General features: G+C 55.1%; 2 protein-coding genes across 4 annotated transcripts in view; one reads left to right on the forward strand and one right to left on the reverse strand.

Annotated features, from left to right (window-relative positions):
• LRTM2 (leucine rich repeat transmembrane protein 2) overlaps positions 1-1,563 on the reverse strand; it is a 16,774-nt gene extending 15,211 nt beyond the window's left edge. For 2 of the 3 annotated variants that reach the window (XM_006742317.3, XM_081820966.1), the window contains exon 1: positions 968-1,389. The gene's annotated coding sequence lies outside the window, so the exon portion shown is untranslated. Of the gene's footprint in view, positions 1-967; positions 1,390-1,432 lie in introns of those variants that run through there. The other variant, XM_081820968.1, reaches the window with a different exon arrangement.
• Positions 1-25,207, forward strand: part of CACNA2D4 (calcium voltage-gated channel auxiliary subunit alpha2delta 4) — a 113,682-nt gene that overhangs the window by 87,174 nt on the left and 1,301 nt on the right. The window contains exons 27-37 of the mRNA XM_081818917.1: positions 8,326-8,387; positions 9,497-9,541; positions 9,746-9,808; positions 18,515-18,585; positions 18,972-19,047; positions 19,621-19,673; positions 19,971-20,026; positions 20,349-20,369; positions 22,912-23,029; positions 24,726-24,838; positions 25,125-25,207. Of these exons, the coding sequence (XP_081675043.1) occupies positions 8,326-8,387; positions 9,497-9,541; positions 9,746-9,808; positions 18,515-18,585; positions 18,972-19,047; positions 19,621-19,673; positions 19,971-20,026; positions 20,349-20,369; positions 22,912-23,029; positions 24,726-24,838; positions 25,125-25,207 (761 nt within the window). The remainder of the gene's footprint in view (positions 1-8,325; positions 8,388-9,496; positions 9,542-9,745; positions 9,809-18,514; positions 18,586-18,971; positions 19,048-19,620; positions 19,674-19,970; positions 20,027-20,348; positions 20,370-22,911; positions 23,030-24,725; positions 24,839-25,124) is intronic.

The raw sequence follows: 25,207 nt of genomic DNA on the forward strand, positions 1-25,207 counted from the left end.
TTTCCTACTCCAACTCAGGATGTCCATGCCCTAGTGGGTCAGGACGCCAGGCGGGCATGGCCAAGCTGTACACCACCCACTCCCCCGAGGCTGAGTCCACAACTCCCACCAAGGAGGCACAAGGCTTCTCAACCCATTTATAGCTAGAGGACCCGATGTGTAGCTGGGGAACACCCTGAGTGTGTTCTCACAAGCCTGGTTCCACCCCCTGTCCCTGGGCCCCTGGAGGGCTGGGAGCAGGGCCTCGGGCTTTGCCAAGGAAGAGCTGCAAGGCTTTTCTCCCTTGTCCACTCCCAGCCACGCCCCCACCAGAGAGGCTTCCCCCACAGCTGCGTGGGGCCACGTCCAGCCTGGGAAGGGCTCCTCTGCACCCTTGTCCAAGGATAGCTGCCTGGAGGCCAGCAACCCCACGCTGAGAGCATCCTGCAAAGAGGCCGGGCCGAGGTCTATCCGCATACCTCAGACAGCTCAGTCCTCCAGCCTGCCACCACCCCCCACCCACCCAGCCGCCCTCTGTACCAGCCCTGTCACCAGCATCCCCTTTCCCATAGCACCCAAGCTCGCCAGGCTGTGAATGCTGAGCCGGGCAGGCAGACGGCACAGGGCTCTTGGCTGGCACTCTCTGTGCTGCGGGGACTGGTTTCTATGCCACCCAGGCCTGTCATCTGGCATTAGCACTGCTCTCCTCTCCCCTCCCCTGTCCCCACTGCCCCCTCCCCAGCAGAACCCAGCTCACTTCCCCAGTGCTGAGAGGTCAGAGTAGCCCTGTGCCCTGTGTCTCTGGGCTGCCCCGATGTCCAGTCCTGAGCACTTCCCCAACCCCGGCAACTGCTCCCAGGCAGGAGGTAACAGCGGCTGTCTGTGCAAGCCCAGGAGATCGAGCAAAGATGGGCCCCATTCCCTGTGTCCCAGCCACCCTGCACCCCCACCGGCCCGTCATGCCTTCCCTCCAGCGTACAACACTCACCTTTCTTCACCCTGACCGCAGGCTCCTTAAATCAAGTAGCTCTAAACCGTCCAGTGAGACCCTCCCGGGATTCCTGGAGAAATCCAGACAGCACTGCCAAGCAGAGCGCGGTGGGCACTGAGTCCCCAGTCCACCGGGAGCGGGGACCTGGCGTGCAGCACACAGCTCCGGGGAGAAGGAATGCCTGCTGCCGGCTGCCAAGGGGACAGGGCTGCCGGGTCAATAACAAACTGAGAAGGAAAGAGGGAGGGACAGAGGGAGACAGATAGGAGCGGGGAAGAAAGGGGAGAGGAGAGCGCGCTCGTGTGCACGAGCAAAGAGACAGAGCAATGGAGTGACAGCTGGGGGTACATCTGTGATGACAGCGACAGCAGCACACACAGGCGAAGGCACGCGCGGTACGCGCGCACACACACACACACACACACACACCAGAGGAGCTCACGGCCAGAGGGCAGCGCTCACCCTTGAAATGTGAGAAAAAAGGCACCTATGGATTAATCGCTTCCAACTGGAGAGGAGGAAAGCTGTTGAACGCTGTTTTCCCGCGGACCTCCATCTTCCTTCCCCATGCTCCTCCAAGCTCTCCCTGCCCCGACCCGCCCCCCTCTGGGTCTCTCCCCTCTCCCCCCCTTCCCTTTGGAGAAGAGGGGCAGGACCCAGGCAGCAGGAGGCCGCTAGGAAGCGGCCTTGGTCTCCCGCAGAGCTATGCCGGGCAGTGTCTTCCATCCTGCTTGTGGAGAAGGAAAAACTGAACCTTTTCCCGGTCAAAAGGTGATTTATTCCAGAGAGGGTAACTGGAGGGGTGCACAGGGCAGCCCATCTGCCTGGCAGTCCTCCAGAGAGGGCCTTGAGCCACACAGAGTTGGTGTCACGTGGTCACACACAGGTCACTGAGCCTCAGTGACCCCAGCCCAGGGCTACTTAGGGGGGTACAATGCTCAGTGCCGGAGCAGACAGGCTGTGCGCTCAGGGGCAGCTGCAGCTGGGTGACAGGTTGTCAGTAGGGCCCCGGGGGTGGGGGGGGCTCTGGAGGAACCCCGGATAAATGCAGCCCCGCCCCACCATGTTTGGCTTTTCCAGGCTCCTTGCTCTTATCTAGATGGGGTAGGAATGGAAGGGAAAAAAGCTGGTATTCAAGAATTCGGAAGCCTCGTTACTAACCGATCAGGACAAAGAAGTTGGGGAAATTGATATTCCAGGAGATGGCAAGCGTGTGATCCAAAGGCAAAGGAAGCCAGGGACTAAGCCAAAGGAAGAGCACGGCCGGGAGCACAGACCCTGAAGTGACCCTTCTTTGAATCTCTTAAAATCTGCCTGTCAAGAATATGGCATAGTGTGTTGCCAGTATGTCAGGGATATCCCAGCGTCCCTCTTCCATTTCACCTGTGTTTCTCGTTCCTCGAGGGGGGGTGGGGGCGGGTTCACCATCGGTGGGGGGGGCGGCAGGAAGCAGGTCGAGAAACTCCCCTGACTCAGGATGCCTCTGGCAGACGCTCCTGCACCTCCTTTCTGTCTGCTCTGCTGGACAACACAGCAGCGAGGGCTCAGACTGCTGTCACAGGAGGAGAGAGAGCATCTTCTACCTCCTAGTAATGCCCTGCCTCTCACCTACCCAGTTGTCACATGCATCCTACCTTCAAGCAAACTGCACCCACTTGCCTCTAAACAGAGTCTGCTTCTCCAGCTCCTTCCCTGAGTCTGGAACACTCTCCTTCCCCATGGGTAGCCTTCCCCCTCTTAAAAACCCAACCAGAAAGTCACCTCCTTTACGAAGTTTCCCTGGGCTAGCCCACAGACTTGACCTTCTCCAATCTATAGCCTTTCTTTGGGCCATCCTTGTGATTCTTATTGCAGAAAATGTATAGTAGCTTTCTGTGATGTGGTTTATCTTCTTTCATATACTATGAGCTGTTCCGGAAGACGGACTTTGCCTCTCCCATGCTCCAGTGCCTTCTTGTCAGCTGAACGAGGGATACAAGGGAAGAGCCCAAGCCTAGGTATCAGAGGACCCAGAGTCTAGACTCTGTTGCTCATTAACTAGCTATTAGGTTAATGAACCTGACAGCCCTGGGCCTTGGTTTCCTGCTCTATAGAATGAGGAGTTAGAATGATTGAGATCTTTAGTCTCCCTTCTGTTACTGGCACTCCATGACCTTGAGCATCTGCTGGCTTCCCGGCCTATAGGTATAAAAAATGGGCCCCTCCTAGCCTCGCAGCTCTTGATCAATTAAACAGTCTCTGGGCTGAGAAGGGGGAAGGACAAAGGAGATATGAGAGCTAGTGGGTAAAATGTGGAGGTGCTGACCCCTGGGAGCACGGCTCCCAACAGGGATCACTTCACACACACGCACACGCACAGCTGTTTTGCTTTGCCATCTGTGATGACAAAGCAGCACTGAGGTGACAGCCAGGCCTCAGAGCAAAAGAGGTACATCTTGATAAGCCGTCTGCTGCCTGTGGTCTTATTGAGGCTCTTTGTTAGGTTGTCTGACAGCCAAGCAGACAGGTTGCTTTGGAGGAAGGCACGAGATCATTGTGGAGAGGCAGAGATCTTTGTGCAGAGGCAGGGGAGAGAGAAGGGCAAGAGGAGAACCCAGGGGAGAGAGAAGGACAGGCCCGGCTAGGGGCAGGAGGAAGGGGATGTCATTTTTCGACCTCTACCAAATTGTGGCAGGACCTGGGGGACAAAGGTCAGGCTCTGAAACAAGGACCAATCATGCCCAGGTGAGAGGGGGAGGTCTCTTAATAACCCACAGCAGGAGCAGCCCAGAAAGGCCAGGTGCCTCACATTCCCTCAACCCCTTTGCTTGGATTTCTCTGCACCAGGAGGTCTGAGCCTGTCTGCAAACACAGTACCATGAGGTATTGTCTCCTGCACACAGCAGGCTGATAGGAGGTACTGGGAGGGAGGCTGGACAGCCTGGTGCTCCCCTGACATGGGGGGCCAGTGAGGTTCTGACAATGGCTGACCACCTGAGCAAGCAGAACAGGGACCCAAGGGTCATGCTGGCAGGTCTCCCAGGAGAGAAGAAGGCTGGGCTCCCTCAGTGTCTGGGGTGGAAAATGCAGTTTGGGTTATAAGGCAGGAGTTGAACAGGACTTAAAATGATGAAAGCCATTAGGCAGAACAGACAGTTTGTTGCTGAACAGGCTCCCATGCCCCTCACTCCCTCCCCCATTCTGTCCCCCGCCCCGGACCCCCCTCCCACCACCACCAGGATCTAGTGCTTCCTGCCCTGAGGAGGTTCTCTTTGTCTCCCCTGAAGTCCCCATCCCTTAGCGGGTTCCTTCCTAGGCCTTCAAGGGAATCAGAGCACAGCTTCATCTCTAGGGTCCCAAGTCCGGATCTGTAAGAGGGTGAGGCTCCATATGGGAGGAAGGAGTTCAGCACGGTCCTGAACCCTAAAGGTAAGGGATGAGACTGAGAATTCATTTCCCCATCAAGTGGCTGGCTCAGTGGAATTCACAAATATTTACTTATTTAATTCAAAAAATATTTTTGGAGCTCCATAATATGTTAGATACGATGCTAGGTGCTGGGGATCAGAACTCACTCCCCCATGCCTACTATTAGCCCCCATGCCAATAAGGTGAGACAGGCAATAAGTGAGGATAAAATAAATAAATCATGTTCCTGAGAAATTAAAAAGTGATGAAATGAGAATGAAAGGTGAAGAGGTGGGCTGCTCTATCTGGAGAGGTCAGAGAAAGCCTCTCTAGGGGGTGATGTTTGGGCTGAGATCTGATGACAAGAAGGAGCCAGCCATGTAAAATTCTAAGGGAGGAGCATCCCAGGAAGGAAGGACAGCTGATGCAGAACCCTAGGTGGGAACGAGACTAGCATGTTTGAGGGAGAAGATGATTCAGGTTGAAATCAGAGAGAATGGCAGGGCCGGCTCCTGTGGGGTTTTGAGGCGATATTACAGAGGACTTTAGATTTTGCTCCAAGAGCAGAGGAAAGGCATTGGAAGGTTTTAAGCAAGGGAGTGACGTGATTTGATCTTCAGAAAGATCACTGTCACGGCTCTTGGAGAACGGATCACAGAGGGGCTGCACATCACAGAAGGTCTAGCACATTAATCCAAGTGAGAGATGTTGGTTTGGCCCAGGGTGGAGCAGACAGACTTACCATGTTTTGGAATAAGGTCTGCAGAAATTGCACGGAGTAAGGGAAAATGATTACAGTTAAGTGGAATATGCCCCAAATGGGGAAGTCTCAAGGAGGGTCACATTCTGGGGAGGAAAAGCCCAAGCTCGGTTTTGAACATGTGAAGTTTGAAATGCTCTTGGTGACGCAAGTGTGGAGATGTAGTAAGCAGTTGGATTGTCCTCAGTTCTGCGAAGGATCCCAGATACGAAGGACCCAGAGCTTGTCTTAGGGGGACTTATGCACCAGCTGTGGGACCGAACCTAGGGGGAGAGTCTGCTTTGTTCCCCTCCCAGTTCTACCCAAGAGTCTCAAAAAGCTGTTTCCTTAGGGGAAAACAAACCCCCACTCTCTCAAGACTCTGTGTTTGAATCATAGAATTTCTTCTAGCTCGGGAATGTCATGATTCTATGCGCCTTGGCTCTGAGCAAGCAGGTAGAGAGGCAGAGTCTCCCTCCAGGAATAGCCTGAAAGCTCTTTGACCAAGGAAGCCAAGGACAGGGGTAAATAAGCTTTCCTAAATCCCAAAGATTTGATCATTCTAAGCATTAGTGTGATGGCTCTCTGACAATTTTTAGAAGGTTTCTCTTCTTTCACTCAGCCTTTTTCTATAGGTAAAAGAAATTGTCTCAAATGAATATCAAGGGCGGTCTTAAAAGGAAGAATAAGAGGGAGAGACTGAGGAGTCCCCTGCAGGGATGGAGGGAACTGTGAGAGGGAGGAGGATATGTGACAACCAGCACCGGGCCCTCCAGCATAAGCACTGTGTGTGGATTATGGCTGTCTGTGTGTCTTTTGTTTCTGTCATGACCAAGAAGTCCATGTACCTGTGCCCTTCCCACCCACTTCTTTCAGCCTGCAGACCTTGAAGCAACAAAGGAGTGCACAGAGAACTCAAATGTTCCCATATTATAGGACCTGCTCAAGAAACCTAGCCATACTTCCAGCCACAGAACTGTCATGAGACTCCCAGGGGAGGGGGGAGGGGCCTCTGAGGGCCCTGGTTCCATCATCTGTAACCACATGAACTCTAGAATTGCATTATCCAACATGGTGGCCACCAGCCACGTGTAGGTATTTAAATTTAAATTAATTAAAATTAAATAAAATAAAAAAAAATAATAAAATTAAATAAAATCCTAAAATTCAGGTCCTCAGTTATAACAGCCACATTTCAAGGGCTCAATAGCCACATGTGACTAGTGGCTACTGTATGAGACAGTGCAGAGCTAGAACAGCCCCATCATTTCGGAAAGTTCAATCAGACAGCATTGCTTTACAATAGTGGTTCCCAAAATATAGTTCCTGGACCAGTAGCATCAACACCATTTGGGAGTACTTTAGAAATGTGAATTCTCAGGCCGCACCCCAGACATACTAAATAAGAGACTCTGGGGACGGGGACAAACCTTCCAGATAATTCTTTTTTTTTTTTAAGATTTTATTTATTTATTGGAGAGAGAGAGAGCACAAGCAACGGGACGGGGCAGAGGGAGAGGGAGAAGCAGGCTTCCCTCTGAGCAGGGAGCCTGATGCAGGGCTCAATCCCAGGACCCTGGGATCATGACCTGAGCCAAAGGCAGACACTTAACCGACTGAGCCACCCAGGCACCCCGTTCCGGATGATTCTAACACATGCCAAGTTTGAGAACCAAAGCTCTAGTGTAGAATAATATTCTCTCCCACTGTCCATTTGAGCCTCCACGGTCTTTTACCCATTCAGCCTTCCTAGGGCAAGTATAATCATGACTCATTTTATAACCGAAGAAACAAATCCAAGGATCACAGCTCTGTCTAACCCAGGGCCAGAACTCTGGCCCCTTGACCCTTCCTTGGTCTCATTTTTTTTCATCAGACTTGTCTAGGATCATTCCATATTGAAAAAAAACAAAAGGAAAAAATTCTGTATCTCTGTGCTGGAACTCCAGTCCCTTTAGAAGAGCCAGCTGCTGAGTTTTGGGAAGTCAGAATGATCGTGATGGAAAATCTCTCCACTGAGTGGCCAGCGGGAGGATTAGAATGTGTCATGAATGTGGCAGAGCAGTGGGGAACCCAGCTCTACTCCCACTGTATGGACGAGGGAGCCGCGGCCCAGGTGGGAGACTCCTCACTCATGCCCACCAGCTCCTTCCTGGCCACTGCGACCCAAGTCAGGCCTGCAGAACAGAGAGGTTAAGAGCCTTAGAGACAGACCCCAGCTGCGTCCTGGTTCCATCTTTCGGGGCCGGGTGACTGAGGCAAGCCGGTAATCTCTGCAAGCCTCCGTTTCCTCCTCTGTGAAGCCCCATTAAGAATAGAACTGCTCTGCTGTGTGGATGAAATAAGCCCATGGATGTGAAGGTGCCTGGCACTCAAAATTTTCGATGTTATTATACCAGACAGTAGGAAGTCGACCTAGTTTTTCTATTCTTTTTCTTTTCAATATAACCTGCCTTTGCTCTGTGTTCTCTGACCTCAGAGTTCTCTTAGCATGTGAGCTCCAGCTTGCGTCCTCCAAGCCTATTTGGGAACCAAAGAGGCATGGGTAGCCCCTTGTAAGTGGCGTCACCAAAGGGTAGTTTTTGCCAATTGGTAGCATCTCTGGTTTTCTGGAACCGACCTGCAAACCTGGGTAAACCTGATAGCACCTTTCGGCAAGGAAAGAGCCTTCTTACAAAGTGGGAGAGACCCCAAGCAGGGATTGGGTACAAGAGAGGCTGTTGTGTCAGGCCTTGAGATCTAGAAAGCCCTGTGAGGGGCCCTGAATTCCCGTCTCAGCCCGCCACTTTTGGTCGCGAGACCTTGAACAGATGGCTCAGTCTCTCTACCTCTGTCTTTCCATCCTTGGGAAAAGGGAGAATGATGTGCCCGGTCCACCTGCCTTGAGTTTCCCAAGATCAGAGGATGAATGCCATCTCATTGTTCTCTAGAACCTGGGCCTCATCTTTCTCTGGAGGTGTTTTCTAGTATTAACTGCTGTGAAGAGACAGAAGCCGCCACTCTGTCTGCTTTTCTCCCCCTCCCCCACTCCCCCAGGAGCCTCCGCTCGGCTCTCACAGGCTGCCATCCCACCCAGCTCCAGTGCTACCTCTCCCCTCGGTTCCTGCTGATGCACCTCCTCTCTCTAACCTCAGTCTACTTTTTTCTCTCATTGTCTCTTCCTTCCCACCATCCCCCTCCCCAAAAACACACCCATGGTCTTGCCCACCCTCTTCCCACTTCCTTGTAGCGGTGGGCGTCCAAATGAGGCTGGAGTTCCTGCAACGCACATTCTGGGCGGCGACCAGGCAGGTGGGTGTGATGGTGCCAGATCAGGGTCAGGGGACTGGTCTGACACGTCTGTCCGCAGTGAGGAGAGCTGTCTCCTCGGGCTGCCCCACTGCCTCTCGGCCCCCCTCCGGGACCCTAGCTCAGCTCTCCCGGACTCCTTCCTTCTCTGCCTATCTCAGCTCCCCATGTCTGCCTGTGGCCTCATCTCTGCTCCTGGCCTGCCTCACCGGGGGCTCTCTCTCCGCTCAGCCCCGGGAATGGGCAGGACTCGGTATTCCCACCCGCCCTGCCCCACCGGGCCGAGTAGGAGAGCGGGCCCTCAGTCCCTCTAGCCAGGACCCAAGCCTGGACTGCTGTCTATCCACAGGGCTTCCCACCCCACCCGTTCCTTCCCCGCCTCCGCTCCCCGCTCCCCAGAGCCCTCTGCACTCCCCAGGTCTCCTCGCTGTCCCCCTCAAACTCCTCCACCAGAATCTGCCCCTCTGGTCCATGGCCCCATCCGCTTGTTGCTGCCTCCTCACTTTGAGCAGGTTTGGGAAACCACAACATGAAGATGGAAGGGATGGGCTGGGAAGGGGCACCGGCCCATAACCTAGGATCACCCTCCAAGTCATACAGGATCACAAAGAACGGGAGCCTCCAAAGGCACCCCAGGAGGCTTTGGGTGCCATGCGGCTGACCTCCAACCCTCACGAATGGGCTACAGGGGCCGCGGCACCCTTGGGTGCGGCCGAAACCCTGTGCGGGGACTGCTCTCAGCCAGGGGGCCTGCTTCTCGGCACCCTGAGCAACTGACACACAGCTTCACACATGCATACATAGCACACGTGTGTACCGTACACGCACACATACACCCAGCACATACAACACACACCACGGACACACCACACATACCATACACCCAGCACATGCGACACACACCACATTCACACCACACGAAGCCTACACCCAGCACACCCGTGTATGCACGTGCACACACATCAGTGTGCCATAAACACACATCCACCATTCCCCACACCACACAAATGTAATACACACACAACACAGACATGCTCACACACTGCATGTCCCCCGCGTCAACACCCATGTATGCAGAGGCACACACCGTGTATGGTTTCTCTTCCTTCCAGTGCAGCGCTGTGGATGGACCCTGCCTGGAGAGCTGCCAGGACAGTGTAAGTTCTCCCCCAGGGAGAAGGGGGGTGAGTGGGAACCATGGGCTCCTCAACCACATCCTCCTAACAGGCCAGCTCCCCTCCTTCCCCTGCCGTGCTGGGCCACGGATGGTGCCTTCGCACTAGACAGGGAGGGCTCCCCACACGCCAGGCCAACACCAGCCGTCAGGGCCTGGCCATGACCTCCTTCTGGTCTCTCCCCAGGAGCTGGACTGCTTCGTCATCGACAACAATGGGTTCGTCCTGATCTCGGAGCGGTCCCAGGAGGTAAGGTGTCGGGGAAGCAGAGGGAGGGAGGAGTCGGGTCATCCCGCAGCCAGGCCAGCCAAGGAAAGGGCTAATGGTGGTTACTAATGGCAGCTTAGGGCACCAGGAAGTAATGGTGACTTAGGACAGATTAGAGTGAACGGTCTGAAGAAAGCAGAGTCTTCTTGAAACCAAGTCAGTGTAGCAAGATCACAAACTGCAGACATTTTCCACTCAGATGGTCAGAGAAAATGTTACTTCATTATTTTGTCTCTACCTAATCCAGCCTCATCCCACGGTTGGTAGGGAAACTGTCCACATGACGAGGAGAGGCTCAGCCAGGCTACACCACAAGGCCCCACATATTCTGGGCTCTAGTCATGCCGCTGACTGGCCTGGCCACAGGGAGCCTCCTCCCAGAGTGCAAACACCCTCAGACTCATCGTCCCACTCCCCCCATCACATTCCCGCCTGCTTAGTCCATTCGGGCCACTACTGGGTGGCTCATCCACAGAGCAGGGTGCCAGTTTTGTTGGGTGAGGGCCCTCTTCTGGGCCACAGACTCCTCATTGTGTCCTCATGTGGTGCAAAGGGCAAGGGAGCTCTCGGGGGTCTCGACGATCCGGACACTGATCCTGTACCTAAGGGCCTCGCCCTCGTGATCTTATCACCTCCCAAAGGCCCCACTTTCTACCTTCACCTTGGGGTTAGGTTTCAGCATGTGAATTTGGGGGGACACATTCAGACCATAGCAGCCTCCCCTCCTATCTTCATGGGGCCCAGAAGTGCCAAGCCTTCCCCACTTTGAGCTCCCTTCCTGTCTAGACCTCCCTTGAGGAAAATTCTATTCTAACCCACAGAGCCTGACCCTCAGTTTGTTAGGGGGCACATAAAGGAATGGAGGCAATCCTCTTCCATCTGTTAGCCTGGCTGCACACAGAGACTTCCCCTGGGCACCTGGATGTCTCCCTGGCTCCGCATGTGCTCAGAAAAGCAGAAGAGAAAGTATAATCATAATTTTGTATTTGCTCAGCCCCAAACTGGGCCTCCAAATTAATGCCTTATTTAGCCAGGACTCAAACTAAGAAAGAAGGCTGTTCAAACCTGAACCGAACTTGAATATATTCACCTAAAGTACTTCCTTGAAACAAGCCGGAAGCACTGAAATGGCCTCCAGCCTGAGCCTCAAGGGAAGGGATACGGTATCTGCCCCGGTGTGAGCCTTGAACTAATTGGATATATATTTGTTGGAGGAGCTCCACGGCCTGTGCCTCAGTTTCCTCCTTTCTGAAATAAGGGGGCTGCACTACATGGTTTCTCAGCTCCTCGTCGACCCGAGATTCCCAAAGCCGGGGTGTTGGCAGGGCCACAGGACGAGGTCCTGGCTCCACACTGGCCACAGCCGGCGCTCTGGCCCCTCCAGAGCAGGGCTCAGGGTCCAAAGAAGCCAGCAGGACATGGCAGGAACTGGGGCAGGAACCAGGAAGGAGATGTGGGAAAAAGAGCAACTGAGGAAGAGGCACCAGCGGGTCACGGAATCCGATTCCCTGAGGAGAGCCTTACTCAGCAGCGCTCGGGAAGAGAAAGGCGGTTTCACCCGGGGAGTTGGGGGTGGGCTGGCCATCCTGTCGTCTCTGCACTGCTCATCATTCACTGCAGTCCCTGGATGGCTCTGCTTTTCCTCTCTGTCCCTCTCATGCCACCTGTGGCCGTGCCACTCTCCCCTGGACAGAGCACCAGTGCATTTCGGCATGTGGCCATTGCTCTGGGGGAACATGGGTGATGACAGAGGCCGGCACCACCAGCGGCTGGGACAAGACCGCCGGACGATCTGATGCTGCCCATCGTTCCTGGGCTGACCCCTGCTGCCCTGGGGAGCCGAGACCGCCCTGTCTCCAGCGGCCTGGGCTGTTGGCTTCCCCGGGCCAGAGTTTCAGACAGAGTGTGGAAGGCTGGCGGCTGGGGAGGAGACAGCCACGCCGGGCTCCCGTGCTCCGGGGCCAGCGCCAGCAGACGTTTCCTGGAAAGGGCCAGATCGTGGGGATTTAGGCCGCACAATCCCCTGCTCTGCTATGGTAGCAAACACGCAGCTATGGACAGCATGTGAACGATAAGCATGGCTTTGTCCCAGTAAAACTTACAGACGCTGAAATTGGAATTTTATATCGTTTCTACGTGTCATGAAATATTAATTTTTTTATTTTTTTGTCCAACCGTTTGAAAATACAAAAACATTCTTAGCTCAAGGCCTGACATAAAGAGGTGGTGAGCCAGATTTGGCCCATCGACCATCATTTGCTGACCCTGCTCAAGAGGCAGCCAAGACGGCCTTGCAGGGAGGGAGGCCAGGAGAGAAACCAACCCAGCACAGGAAAAGCGGGCAGGGCCATCTTAATGACAGGCAACCCCCAAGGGGCTCTTTGCATAACCCATTGGGCCCCTTGGGTCCTGTTCTACCCAGATCACATTTGCTCACATGTCTTCACAAATCATAATATCACTGGGTCCAACTTTGGATAATATTGGTAACAGTTATTTTAGAGACTTCTATTTTATAAAGTATGTGTTTACTTAGTTTATTTACCCCTATTTTCTCAGCTATTACAACATTGTGTGTAGTTTTAAAAGCCATCCTTTGTAGAATGAAGCAAGGTATAAACGAAATGAAATTTAATCTTCTTAATAGGGTTGGGACTTTCCAGAAGCTCCCCCAGAGCCCCAAGCTCCCACTATGCTTGGTTACCCCGGCTTCTGACACCACATTGCTTCCCCTCCTCCCCCACCACTTCGAGGCCCCAGGAAGGACACCCCCCAACACATAACCACCACCACCATCATCTCATTTTATCCTGGAGTTAAAACTGAGCTGCAAGGTGAGGTTAGTAACCTGAAAACTAACAGTTACAGAAAAGCCAGACTTTGAGCTTAGAAATACAAGTGAAGAGCAGTGATGGTGAGGGGACGAAGGTTCTAGAAAAGACTCGTGGTGAGGGAAACCAAGCCAGGGGAGCAGAGGTTTTGATGGAATTGGAGAATTCGTAGGGCAGGGAGAATGGCCTTCTCTGGAGGGTGAGGCAGGCTGCAAGTCCCAGTGTCCTGGGTAGTCACTCTCCTGCCCGGCCCCTCCCCCAGGCCACTCTCTTACTGCTGGGGCACAGTTCATTCACTTTGCTGCACTTGGCTGTGTCTTCTGGAATGAGGACCGATGACTTTAGCACCCTGAACGCCAAGGCCAGGCATCCCGACCCCTGGATTAAACTCCAAGCCTGGTGCCAAAGGCTCTGGGAGCAGTATCTTGACAGGGTCCCTCTTTCCTCACCCTGGACAAGTCTGACCCGGCCACCTGAGCCGTGTCGGGTTCTGAGAGGGCACCAAGGGAGTGACACCCAGGCCAGAGACGCGAGTGGTGCAGCAGCACCTGGACGATGCCCCGTCCTCAGCGACACTTAGAGGCTGTGTCGGGCAGTGGCAGGGGCTGGACTGGAAGGCGAGTGGAAGCCCCGTGGTGGAAAGCCTGGGGATGATGCTATAGATCATCAGTCTGTCCATCCGGTTTGGCTTTTTGCTTTAACGCATTCATTCAGCAACTCTGTAACAGTTATCTATTGCTGTGTAACAATTTACCCCAACGTCTAGTGGCTTAAAGCCACCTGACTGACCGTCCACAGTTCCCGGGTGTGGCTTCGAGGGCTGATTCTGGCTCAGGGTCTGTCATGAGGCTGAAAGTGAGGTGTCAGCCAGGGCTGCAGTCATACCAAGGCTTGATTAGAGAAGGGTCAGCGTCCAAGCTCACTGGCATGGTTGGTTCCCACGTGGGCCTCTCCGTAGGGCAGCTCACAACGTGGCAGCTTGCTTCATCAGAGTGAGCAAAGCTAAGAAGAGCCAGAGACAGAGAGTGACAAGACGGAAGTCACCGTCTTTTAGAACCTAATTTTAGACGTGACATCCCATCACTTTTACTGTATTTTATTCACAAGAAGCGAGTTACTAGGTTCAGCCTACCCAGAGGCTGGGACCATTGTGAGTCATTTCAGAATCACCCTACCACAAACCCTTCCCCTCCCAAAACACACCCAAGTGCTGGCGCCCCTCCAACTCATGCATGGCTCCCTGCCCCCCTCTCATCCCTAAGCCTCAAAGATGGGGGGGGGGCCTGGCAGCAGCAGTAGCAGCTGGGAGCTTGATAGAAATGCGAGTTCTTGGGCCCTACCCAGACTGAGGGGATCGGAAACTCTAGGATGGGGCCCTCCAACTGCGCTGTGACAAGCCCTCTGATGATTCTGGTGTGTGATGAACTCGAGGCTTTCATGTCTGCTGCTCTTGATCTGGATGCACTTTCCCAGCTGGGCTAATGTGCCAGAAGGTCCAGGCTACACTTTGTCCCTGCCAAGGTCCATCCAGGGGCCTGGGGAGAGAAGACTGTCCCTGCTCCAGATGCAGAGATTCTTCCCCAAGTCCTCCCCAGCCCTTCCTCACTGAGGCCCTCCTGCCCAGCAAACAGGGTGAGTGCAGAAGCCCCAGGGCATCATCTGCGGTCTGCCGGAGGGAGGGCTGGTTTGGATCTCTCCTGGCCCTAGTGGTGTTCCAGGCCTACTGATTAAACATTTGGTCCCCCTGGGCCTCTATTCCAGCTCAGGGCTCATTCTTATAATAAAGAACTACAGATGACAGGGTTACATCCCTCTACTGGGGCCTAGAAAGAGAAGCAGACAGCTGGGGCCAAGAGAGTGACAACAGCTCTGTGGATCTCTGTAATGTTTACAGTGGATCTGTCACCCCGGATTTGGGGACCCCAAGTCCTATCACTTGCCTGTGGGTAGCACCTACACAGGAGAGCTTCAGAATGGACCTCACAGGGGCAGCAAAGCTAGAAAATCAGATGCCCCATCATGGTGTCTTTCCCTGAGGAGTTGAATCTCTCGGAAGGCACAGAACCCTCTCCCTCCCTGCCCCCAGCCCAAAATGCTGACCTTGTCTTCAGACCAGGGCAACCCCTTCTGCCCTCACAGGGCCTCTGATGTGTCTGTCTTGAGCCTCAGCTCCTGTTTTCCTCAGCTCCCCCTTCTCCCTCCCTGCCTCCCTATATACCTACCAACCAAGTGCTCCCACTCAGCATGGCAGGCTGTCTTCCAGTCACTCCCAATGCAGTGGGCATGGTGGGTGCAGCGCAGGGGAGACCATGCCCCTCCAGCCCCCACTCCTCATGGCCTGCCTCAGCACGTCTGCGGGCTCCCCCTGGCTCTGGCAGCAGAGCCTTCGTGGGGACAGGGCAGCTCAGGCTGGGTGCCTCCCGAGAAAAATGCAGCTGGCCACCTGCCCCAGAGCCAGCCCATCACGGCAGAAGCCCTCTGGGTGGCTCTCTCTGGAGCACGGTCCTAAAATGCCCACCCCCCACTGTGGGGCCAAAGGCACTTGTCAAGAGACTGAGCAGCTCAGGGGAGCTGGACGGGGTGGGGGGGAGGGGCGGTGCGATACATGAGAAAGGGACAAAAGGAAATTGGTCCTCACAAGGAGCCATTCTGGTAACTCATTTAATCCTCACACCCTTTAAGTTTTTAGAGAAGAAACTAAGGCTGTCCCTGGGTAAGAGGCTGTGACACATCTGCTCCATCCAAGAGTCAAGGGCCCTCCCACCCACCCTCTGGTCCTCCTTTCCTCTGGGGACCATAGCTTCACACGGGCATGCCCATTAGCCTATGCCAGGGGCTGCTGCCCAGCCAGCAGGAATACTCATCAGTTCTGCATTCTCTGCCACCACCTGCCCCATCTGCTCCCCACACACACTCCTGCCTCATTACAGACAGGAAACACAGGCAGCCCCAGGCCCTTTTGGTGCAGCCCCAGAGCTCAGGCAGATCCAAAGGACCATTGCTTATTGGTGGATTGGAACCCTGCCCCGCTGTGAGCAAACCTAAAAGGCAGGTAGCACTCGGGGCGCAGGGACCTGGAGCTTCTAGAGCCCTTGTACAGCGCTGTGGCTGGAAAGAGGCTACAGACCCTCACAGTCAGTGTGGGCACCCTAAACTGACAAGGGTACTCCAGTTTGAGTGTTTGGACTTTGGCTTTGCAGAGTCAGGAACTAAGTCAATCTACCTATTTGAGGCACTGACCCACTCTGATGAAGTTCAAATGAAACCATCAGCTAGGAATAGTGTTCTGCTGTCAGGAACATAGCCCCATGATAGAGTTTTAACCAAATTAAAGGTTTATTCTCTCACATAAAAGAGTAGATGAAGGCAGCCCAGGCCTGGTACGGGCTCGTTGCCAAGCATCCCCATCCTCAAGATCACAACATGGCTATAGGAGTTCCTGTCTTCTTGTCCATTTTCCAGACAAGAAGAAGGGGAGGACAACAGCCATGAATGAGGTGTTCCTCCTACAGAGTCTTCTCCCTTTAAACAGATTCCCGGATGTCCCTCCGGGCAACTTTGCTCACATTTCATTGGCCAGCCGTAGCCACAGGGGAGTCTGGGAAATGTAGTCTTTTAGGCAAACACACTGCTTCCATAATTCAAGTCCGGACTGCCTTACCTAAAGAAGGGGAGGATGGATATGCTCTGTCAGGGTGACATATCCTAGAAAGTCACGCTGTCTATGTACAGAGGAGGGTACATTTTTTCCAGTGTCCAGGAGCTTGTCTTCTCAGAATCAAGTGTCTGAAACACAGGGTTGTTGGTGAATAAGCCTAGAGCTTGGAAAGAGAATGGGACAGCCTTGTGGGAATTTGGGCCAGCTTCATCAGGAGCCTCATTTCCACCCCACTGCACTTTCCCAGGGAGAATACTCAGATCACTCATTCATTCCCCTGTCCGTTCACTCACGCGTTCCTTCAGCAAAGATGCACTGAATGGTAACCACGAACAAGACACTGTGTGGTGTGTGGGAAGCAGGGAGGTAGATGTCTGCCTTGTAGGATGTCGCTGTCTGGTAAGGCAGGAACGCACACACACCTGGTCACTGGAACAGCAAAAAGCGACCCGCAGCTGATGGAGAGGTATCGCTTGAGCTAAAGGAACTTCAGGTGGCTTCAGGGCTGCACTTTGGAGAACAGCAGGACTGGATACCTCACACCTTTCCACTTGCTATTCTTTCCCTTAAATGCCCTCGACTCCTCCCTGCTGTCCTCTGCTCTGTCCATTGCCCTGGTCCAAGAAGCCTCTCAGGCCTCAGAACAGAGGGGCCTTCCGGCCGAAGAGAGCACAAAGCTCAGACAAGCCTGCATATCCTATTCAGCTCTCTCTGGACTACCCCCTCCTGACTTTGTCCTTAGCTTCTCAGTTTCCGAGTGCAGAGGAGAGCAGCCTTAAGTCCAGCTGGAAAGGTGAAAAAAGAAAGACTTCTTGGAGGAGGACAACAAGGAAAGCTCCTTGGAGTGAGGACTGGGGAAGGGTTGTCAAAGCAGAGAGAAGAGCCAAGGCCCAGAGCAGCTCCTTATCACATGGCCACCACATACGGAGCACTCGCTGTGTTCCAGATGCTTGGCACACACTATCCCCTATCTGAGCCATGGCCACGCAGCGGGCAGTGCTAGAGCCAGGATCTGAATCAAAATCTGATACCGAAGTCCAGGCTCTTTCCACTCTGCCATGCTGAGAAACCAGCAGAAGCAAGAGGCCAGGGCGGGCGGGGAGGTCAGCATAGGGGTGAGGCTGGAGGGCAGCCTGAAGCCAGAGCATAGCAGCAGGCTTGAGGGTCAACCGACTTGGGGGACTTTGTGGGCTTGGGGGATAGGCCTGGCCTGGCACACGGTGGTGGGTGCTCACGAGTGCTGGTTGATTGGGTCATGAAGGAGGGACGAGGGAGGGGGAAGGAGGATCCTCTTTTGTTCTTTAGGAAACAAAAGAGAGAGAGAGAAATCAAATCCCAACTGTGTTGGCAGCAGGGCTGGGGACTGGGAGAGAGCCCCGTTAGGAAGGTGGAGTGGGTGGCTGGGAGGACAAAGGTCTGGGTTAAGTCACTGTCCAGGAGTCTGAAGGTGAATGACAAACCCGCAGGGCACATTGATTAATTGGGAAGGGGGGTGGGAGGGAGGGAAGGGAGATCAAAGGCAGCTCCAGAACTCTCAAACTGTATTTGGCTGGGCCATAAGGATGCCAGTGTGACAGAGCAGAGTGCTGCTTTTGAACCTTCTTTGACCATGACTCACAGAAAGAGATACATGTTACATCTGATCCAGGACACAGATACACACCATACAAATCAAATTTCACAAAACCCTGTTTAACCTGACTACACACAATTCACACCAAACTGTTCAAAGGAATTCTGTGCCTTCTAAAAAAAAAAAAAAAAAGATCCAATTGTAACCCCTAGATCGATTTCATGGCCAACTAAGTGAAAAGCACTAAGATAGAGAATATGGCAGGGGAGACTGTTAAAGGGGGAGGGAGCCAGTGAATGGGTACAATTCTGATTCTGTTGAAAGGTATCTATAGGGGAGACCCAACCCACCCCTGAAGTCAGGAGCTCAGCAGTGAGCCCTGGCCGCTCCATCTCTCTCCCTCCCCCTCTCTCCCCCTCTTTCCCCCCTCCTCCCCCTTTCCCTCCCCCCTCTCTTTCTTCCTCCGCCTCCTCCTCTGTGCCCCCCTTTCCCCCTCCCCCCTCTCCCTCCTGTCTCTCCCACACTCCCTCCCTATCTCTCTCCCTCCCCATCTCTCTCCCTCCCCATCCCTCCCTCCCTATCCATCTCTCTCTGTCTCTCTCTCTCTGTCTCTCTCTCCCTCACAGATGGGAAGATTCCTGGGGGAGGTGGATGGCGCTCTCATGACCCAGCTGCTCAGCATGGGGGTGTTCAGCCAGTAAGTGGGACGTGCTTCTCCCCAGACTGAATACACACAGAAAAGGCAAGAGCTGATGCTAACTGGTCCCGACAGATATCAGGATCCTGACCTCAAAAACCCATGGTGAAAGCCCCAAAGAGCTCCCAAAGCAACATTTCTGAAGCCGGAGACTAGACATGAGGTGGAGAGGGGTATAAGGTCATATGGGCCCTTAGAGGGAAAACCGAATTTGCTGTTCGATGTCTTTAAAGCAGTCAAAGTGCAGAGATGAAATTGTCTGATCAGCACATCCTCACTCCTGCACCCTCAGGAACCCGGTGAATGGGAACCCTGCCGCAAACTCCCCCTGGGCGGGGAAAGGTGGGGGAAAGTCTGACTCCCCAGATCCTGTTTCTGATTTTCAGAGTGACCATGTATGACTACCAGGCCATGTGCAGACCCCTGAGTCACCACCCCAGTGCCGCCCGGCCCCTGGTCAACGTGAGTGTCACCCCAGACCTTTCTTCCCACCCGCTAGCCTCAGGACCCCACTTTTGACTCGGACCAGAAAGTCCTGTCGCACTTCCTCCACCCCCACCCCCACCCCCGGACCCCACACCTCTGCTCCCTATCCTCAGCCTGCCCCCACCCCAGGCCTGTCAGTCTTCTCTCCCAGGCTTCGGGGAATTGTTCTGGCCGTCTGGTGAGCTAATGGGCCTCTGGCAGAGAGAGCAGTCCGTAGTCCCTGCGTTGCTTTGTTCCTACCCTCACTTGCTAGGGCTTTCACACACATCCTAAAGGATCCCAGAAACATCCCCAAGTGGCTCCTCAGGAAGAGAACTCGACTAGTCTTCTTGATGGGCATGGGCTAACCCCAAGTGCCCGCCCTACAGTAGGACTTTATCAGATAACTCAGTTGTAAAGGCCCCCTCTGCTGGGAAGGGGTGGGAGGCGGGAGGCGGTGGCAGCCCCTCCCCTCCCCCCACCCCCAGGTGTGGTCTTCAATGGCGGTGCCCAGGGGAGCACACCTGCCCAGGGCCTGGGCTTAACCGTGTGTCCCCCCCTCCTTCCCAGCCCATCTCTGCCCTCCTGACTGCTACCCGGTGGCTGGTGAATGAGCTCTTGCTGTGAGTGGGGTCTGAGTCTGGGACGGGGGTGGGGCTGGGGGGACCTGATGCAGGTGTGCCGCATGAGGGAGCCCTTTGAGCAGGAGCTGCAGGAGGTCCCCGGAACCCCGGGTGTCTGGCGCCTGCCCCCCTACATACTCTGCTCACCCAGGAGCCCCAAGCAGGAGAGAGGGCGGCCTGGAGGAGCGGGGCCAGACCAGGGGCCATCAGGGAGCTCCAGTGCTCAGTGCTCCAGCCGCCTGGGCCCGGGTGGGGAGGGCATGTCGGTCTTCGGAGATTCAGCTCTGCGTCTGACAGGCTGCTGCTGGAGTGGACCGCCTGGGGCTCCCGGCGTGTGGACCAGGGGGCTGAGGGTGAGTACGCAGGACTGCAAAAGGGAGTGTTTCCTAGCAGAGCCATCTCAGTAGGAACCTGTCACCTCTGGGCAGATGACAGGCGGGATGGGGACTCCTGAGAGCCCGTGGCTCCCATCTCCCCCTGCTGGGCCCTCTCTCATGGCCTCCCCCCTCACTCCTGGCTCCCCTCACCTCTCTGCGTGACATCACACCACCATCTCGGGACACCACCGCTCCATGTGGCATCATTCATCATCCCATGCGACATCGCCACCCCGTGCCATCCTGCCCTTCGTGTGACATCATGCCCACCCTGTGCTGGGCCTCATGTCCTGGATAGCCAAAGCTGTCTTCCATCACTGTGAGTAGCCTTTGCTGAGGATTCAGGAGGTGCGGGGAGGGATTGCAAAAGGGGCCTGTCCTCGGCTCTCCATCCTAGGCGTGCATCCAAGGGAGGCTGAGCTCTCTTCATCCGGGGACACCCCTAACTCAGAGGGCCTCTCCCAATCGAAAGCCCCATTCCTTAAGGGGTGGGGATGTCGCCCAGATCTCATCCCACACAAGTACAGTCCTCCCCCAGGGCAAACAAAACCCTCCAGCCATCCCCTTGGGTGAGATCACTTATGATTCCCAAGGGGAAAGAGGGTGATGTGGCCCAGTGGCGGTGACCATGAGCAGGTAAGCAGCCGCCGGGTCTCCTGGTGGAGCAGAAAACGGGGGTGCCTCCAGCTCATGTGTCCTCCAAGCCCTCAGCAGCGCTCGGGGCTGGAGGTGGGGGCAGGTGAAGGCCTTGGTCTGGTGACTGGGACACTATATCTCCTGTGGGGATAATATATCTCCTGTGACCTTATGTCTGAGGACAATGCCCTCCACAGGCCTGACCACAAACCAAAGAAATGTCCTCTCAGCCAGCCATGACTCCGGACTGCACCCCCGGGAGAGTGAGGCCACTTGATCTTTAAATGCAAAAGGAAGTCAGTGACTTCCACTCTCTGGGTAGCTGGGGGCTCCCTACCACACAGACTGTCTCGTTTAACTGGTCCCTTTCAACCCCTCCATGTCAATAGAGGCTTTTCCATGGGGTTCTGGAACATCTCCACTGCCTGGGCTCTACTCCCCACCCCATTTTTGTTAAGAGTTTGGCTTCCTGATGGTGTCTGTGACAGGAACCAGGAACCACGTGTCACAGCCCATTTAGAAACAGGTCCCTCCTCCCCTCTGCATGGGAACACAGGCTGGGGGGACACGGCTCCCCTCCTTGTCGTTCTCTCTCTGCTAGCAGCTGCATCTTGCGAACTCTGAGCATGATCTCCCTCAATCTGCTTGTTCAGAATCTCTCACCTTCAGGGCAGCTGCCCCAGAAACTCCTCCCTCCTGCCTGGGAGGCCTGGTCCAGCCACCCACCCCTGTCCTCAGTGAACAGCGCTGGACTTGGAGTCCAAGGACATGGACTGGGGGGGCCCTGCGGCCCTTTCCCAGCTGTGTGGAAGCCTACTCCACCCTGTCGTTGTTGGCATTGTTACTATCACTGTCACGGAGATAACCTACCCACACAAAGTGTGACAGGCCCAGGTGACAGGCCCAGCCCTGAGCCAGCCCCCACTGGGGACGAGGCCAGTGTAACGGGCCCCGGGAAGGAGCGAAGCCAGCCCCCAGGCTTCTGCAGGCTTTAGCTAGGGTGCCCCCTCCCAGATTCCGAGGAGCCCAGACAGCCGAGTGCCCAGCAGCAGCCCTGGAAGGTTTGGTGGTACCTGACCAAGTGTGCAGAGCCCCCGACTGAACACCGGTTCTTCCTCTCAGTCAGCACTTCTCTGCCCGCAGACTGGCCTCCCCTCTTGCCTTCAAGGTCTAGTGGGAAGTTTCTGGGTCTGGGAGCTCTCCTACTAAGCCCTATGTGACCCTGAGATGGGGGTCTATGAAATGGGCGTGATTCTGCCCACCCTCCCTATTCTGCAGATAGGCCCTGAGAGCACAGGAAACGCATGAGAAGTGCCTGGAAGAAACAGAAGTGCTGTGTTAACAAAACAGTGCTGCTATTTTGAACAAAATAATGTCGTTCAGCCTGTGAACCAGCCCTGGTTTGCTTTTTGCTCACCTCAGGCGCAAATGTGCGTCCTCCAGGACGGGGCTGCGAGGGCCTCAGCTTTTCCTTTGCCGAGTCCTGTTCACTTCATCCTTTGACCCTGAGTGGACTCAGGGCACCACTAAGGAGCAGAGAGGCTGGGAGCTGTGGGTCCCAGACCCCGGCAGTCAAGCGCCCAGCCCTTCCTGCTCTGCTCATCACTGGCCACGGGCCTTAGGGAGTAGCTAGGGCTTGTCCGGGAGCTGCATGTGCACAGCACTGTAGCTAGACTTCAGGAATGTCACCTGTATACAATGAAGGGGGGAGGTGTCATAGGATTAAGGGACCAAAGTCTCCTCAAGCCGCTCCTTGGCACTCCTCCTGCCTCTGCTCTCCTCTCACAGCCTGGCTATCAGTGCCGATTGGAGCTTTCAGGAGGTCCACGTCCACCCCTCTCCCAACCAGCCAGCTTACATTGAGGATCAGGCTGCCAAAGACAGGAGGTGGCTTTCCCAAGGTCACGGGGCTATGTGCTAATCGCGCACAACCGAGAGTCCAGGCCCCGGGCCCTGCCTGCTGCCCTCTCCACCATGCTCCCGTCGGCTTCACTCACTCCTTTCCTTTTCCTTCCCTGTCTTCCTTCCACCCCACCTCTCCTCCACAAGCCCCGAGAGCTTGCCAACAAGGGCGCCCTCCGCATGCACGCAGACCAAGGGCTGTTCCGTTGTGTATTGCCACGGGCACCTGCCTCGGCAGCGCTGCAGCCGAGACCCCCACAGGCGCGGCTGCCTCGGGCCCTCCTCATCTGCCCCTTCCCTTCTGTGACTCTGTCTGCCTGCAGCCCACAAACACAAGAAACAGGACGTGCTGCAGCCCTGCGACACGGAGTACCCTGTTTTTGTGCACCAGACGGCCGTCCAGGAGACCAACGGGATCATTGAGTGCGGAGCCTGCCAGAAGTAAGGCCCCAGGGCAGCTCTGCCTGTGCCCAGCCGGCCTCCCACGGTCTTTGCTTCTCCTCTTCCTCAGTGAAGGAAGCACAGGCTGAGGCAAGGGTAGGCCGGCTGGGGGCACCGGACGGTTTGGTGTGCTGTCTTAAGGGAACTGGGGGAAGGTGGTCCCGAGGCCAGATCTAGGCCTACCCACCCCACCTTGGGCTCCAAAGCCATCCCGCCCAGAAGAAAGGCTCCCACAGCCTCTCTCGGTGACACCTTCAGGGTGGGTCTCACACACATCTGCTTAGCCCACAGCAGTTCAGTGTCAAGGCCACGCAAGCTCAGCAGCATGTGCAAGCCCTTGGAAGGCATGGTAGGCAAGGATAGCTTTGAGGAAAGAAACCAGTCGGCTGTCCCCCAGAAACCTGTCTGTGCAGAGAAACGGGCAAGCTCGAGGACCTTCTCAGGAGTGGGCGGGCTGGAGGAGGGCTCCTAGCGCTGTCAGATCACACTTGGCCTCTCCACTCCCAGGCCTGGAGTCAGAGTGCGGGCCCCGCCTAGACTCAGGCCTTCTCCTGTGCGCAGGCCGCTCCATCTGAGCTACATCTGAGCTAGATCCGACCGGTTCTGCCAAGCCCTGGCCCGGGAGGGCAGGGACGCCTGACAGGAACTTCTCTCCTGCTGACTCCCACCCCGACCTCGGGGACCTCCCGACTAGTGAAACTCCGTCCTGGGCCTCCTCCAGGGTGTCCACTCAGCCAGCTTTGCCATTCAACAGGGGCTTCTCAGGATGCCCCTGAGGCTCCCCAGACCTCAAGGGAATTATTTTCTAGTGTAACGCCTCAGACTGGGGCATGGGACAGTCATACTAGTACGTGAGGTCGGGTGGATGTTAACCTCACCAGAGCGGTTTTCTGGGAACTACTGTGACTCGTTTATCTCAAAGGCTTGTCGTGAAGATAAAGTAAATGGTCTGGTGTGAGGCACAGACTTGAGAGTAGACAGATTCAGAAACTGGTTCTGCTGCTTCCTAGCCCTGTAACCTTGGGCAAGTTACCTCACCTCTTCCAGCCTCTGTGTTCTCCTCTGCGAAACACGAACAATACAACGTCCTTCGGAGTGGTGAAGGTTAAGCGTGTGTGTGTGAGAGAGAAATCTTCCACCCCATAGGAAATGCTCAGGAAGTGGCAGCCGCTGTTATGTAACGCACCAGGCCCTGGGCGGAACAGGCCTTCCCTATAACCCTTTCCTCCCTCCCTCTGCCAGGCCTCCAGGGCCGTGTGCGGGCGCGCTCTGCCACCTTGTGGCCAAGCTTGAGCACTGCATCTTCCCGCACGGCGGGCCCCCGCCACAGTCACCCAAAGCCAGGACAGCCACACATCCCTATCTGCTTGGGACAGTCTTGATTCATGTCTGTTGTTCCTGAATATATTAATAACAAGTCCTTTCCCTCTCAAGAATTATCCCAGTTTGGACGTCCTCACCTCCAATCGGCTAGGAAGCAGTACAACTGCAAAGGCTTGTGGGTAAAATAAGCCCAGAGGACTGAGTTCATTGCCTAGGACTGTCCCTGCAGCTGCTCCTGATCTGACTGGCCTCGTGGTTCTGTTCCTTCCCCTGCCACCCCAACTCCACACTATAAGTCTCCAGAAATTCCCTAGAAGCTCAAAGTCGGCCTGCCATAGAGAAGTTCCGCGACCCGCTTGTCTCTTTGCCGCAGGATATTTGTGATGCAACAGATTCCCAGTAGTAACCTTCTCCTCCTGGTGACAGACCCCACCTGTGACTGTAGCATCTTCCCACTAGTCCTGCAGGAGGCTACAGAAGTCAAATATATCCTTCCAACCTCCAGGATACGTGGGCTGAGGGAGGGATGGTGGTGTAGATGTCCTTGAGGGGCTCAGATTCTGAGAGGCGAGGCCAGCCTCCCCCACAGCATCCCACCCTTCCCCCAGGGCATCGTGATTTATTCCCCAACCCTTCCCTCCCCCGGCCCTGGGTGCTGTCTTCTGCAAGGCAGCTGGTCCCACCAAGGGTAGGTTCTTCCTAGACTTAGTCTCCAGAATCTCCAGAATCCGCTCCTGTCATGAGGTGTTCGCCTTAACAGTGAATTCTGCACATAATGCCTCTGTCAAGTGTGACAGGATGCGCTCCCAGAAGCTTCGCCGGAGACCAGATTCCTGCCATGCCTTCCATCCAGAG

Source organism: Leptonychotes weddellii, chromosome 5 (genome assembly GCF_054177405.1).
Source record: "Leptonychotes weddellii isolate Sample4059 chromosome 5, ASM5417740v2, whole genome shotgun sequence".
In the NCBI taxonomy this organism is placed as follows: domain Eukaryota; kingdom Metazoa; phylum Chordata; class Mammalia; order Carnivora; family Phocidae; genus Leptonychotes; species Leptonychotes weddellii.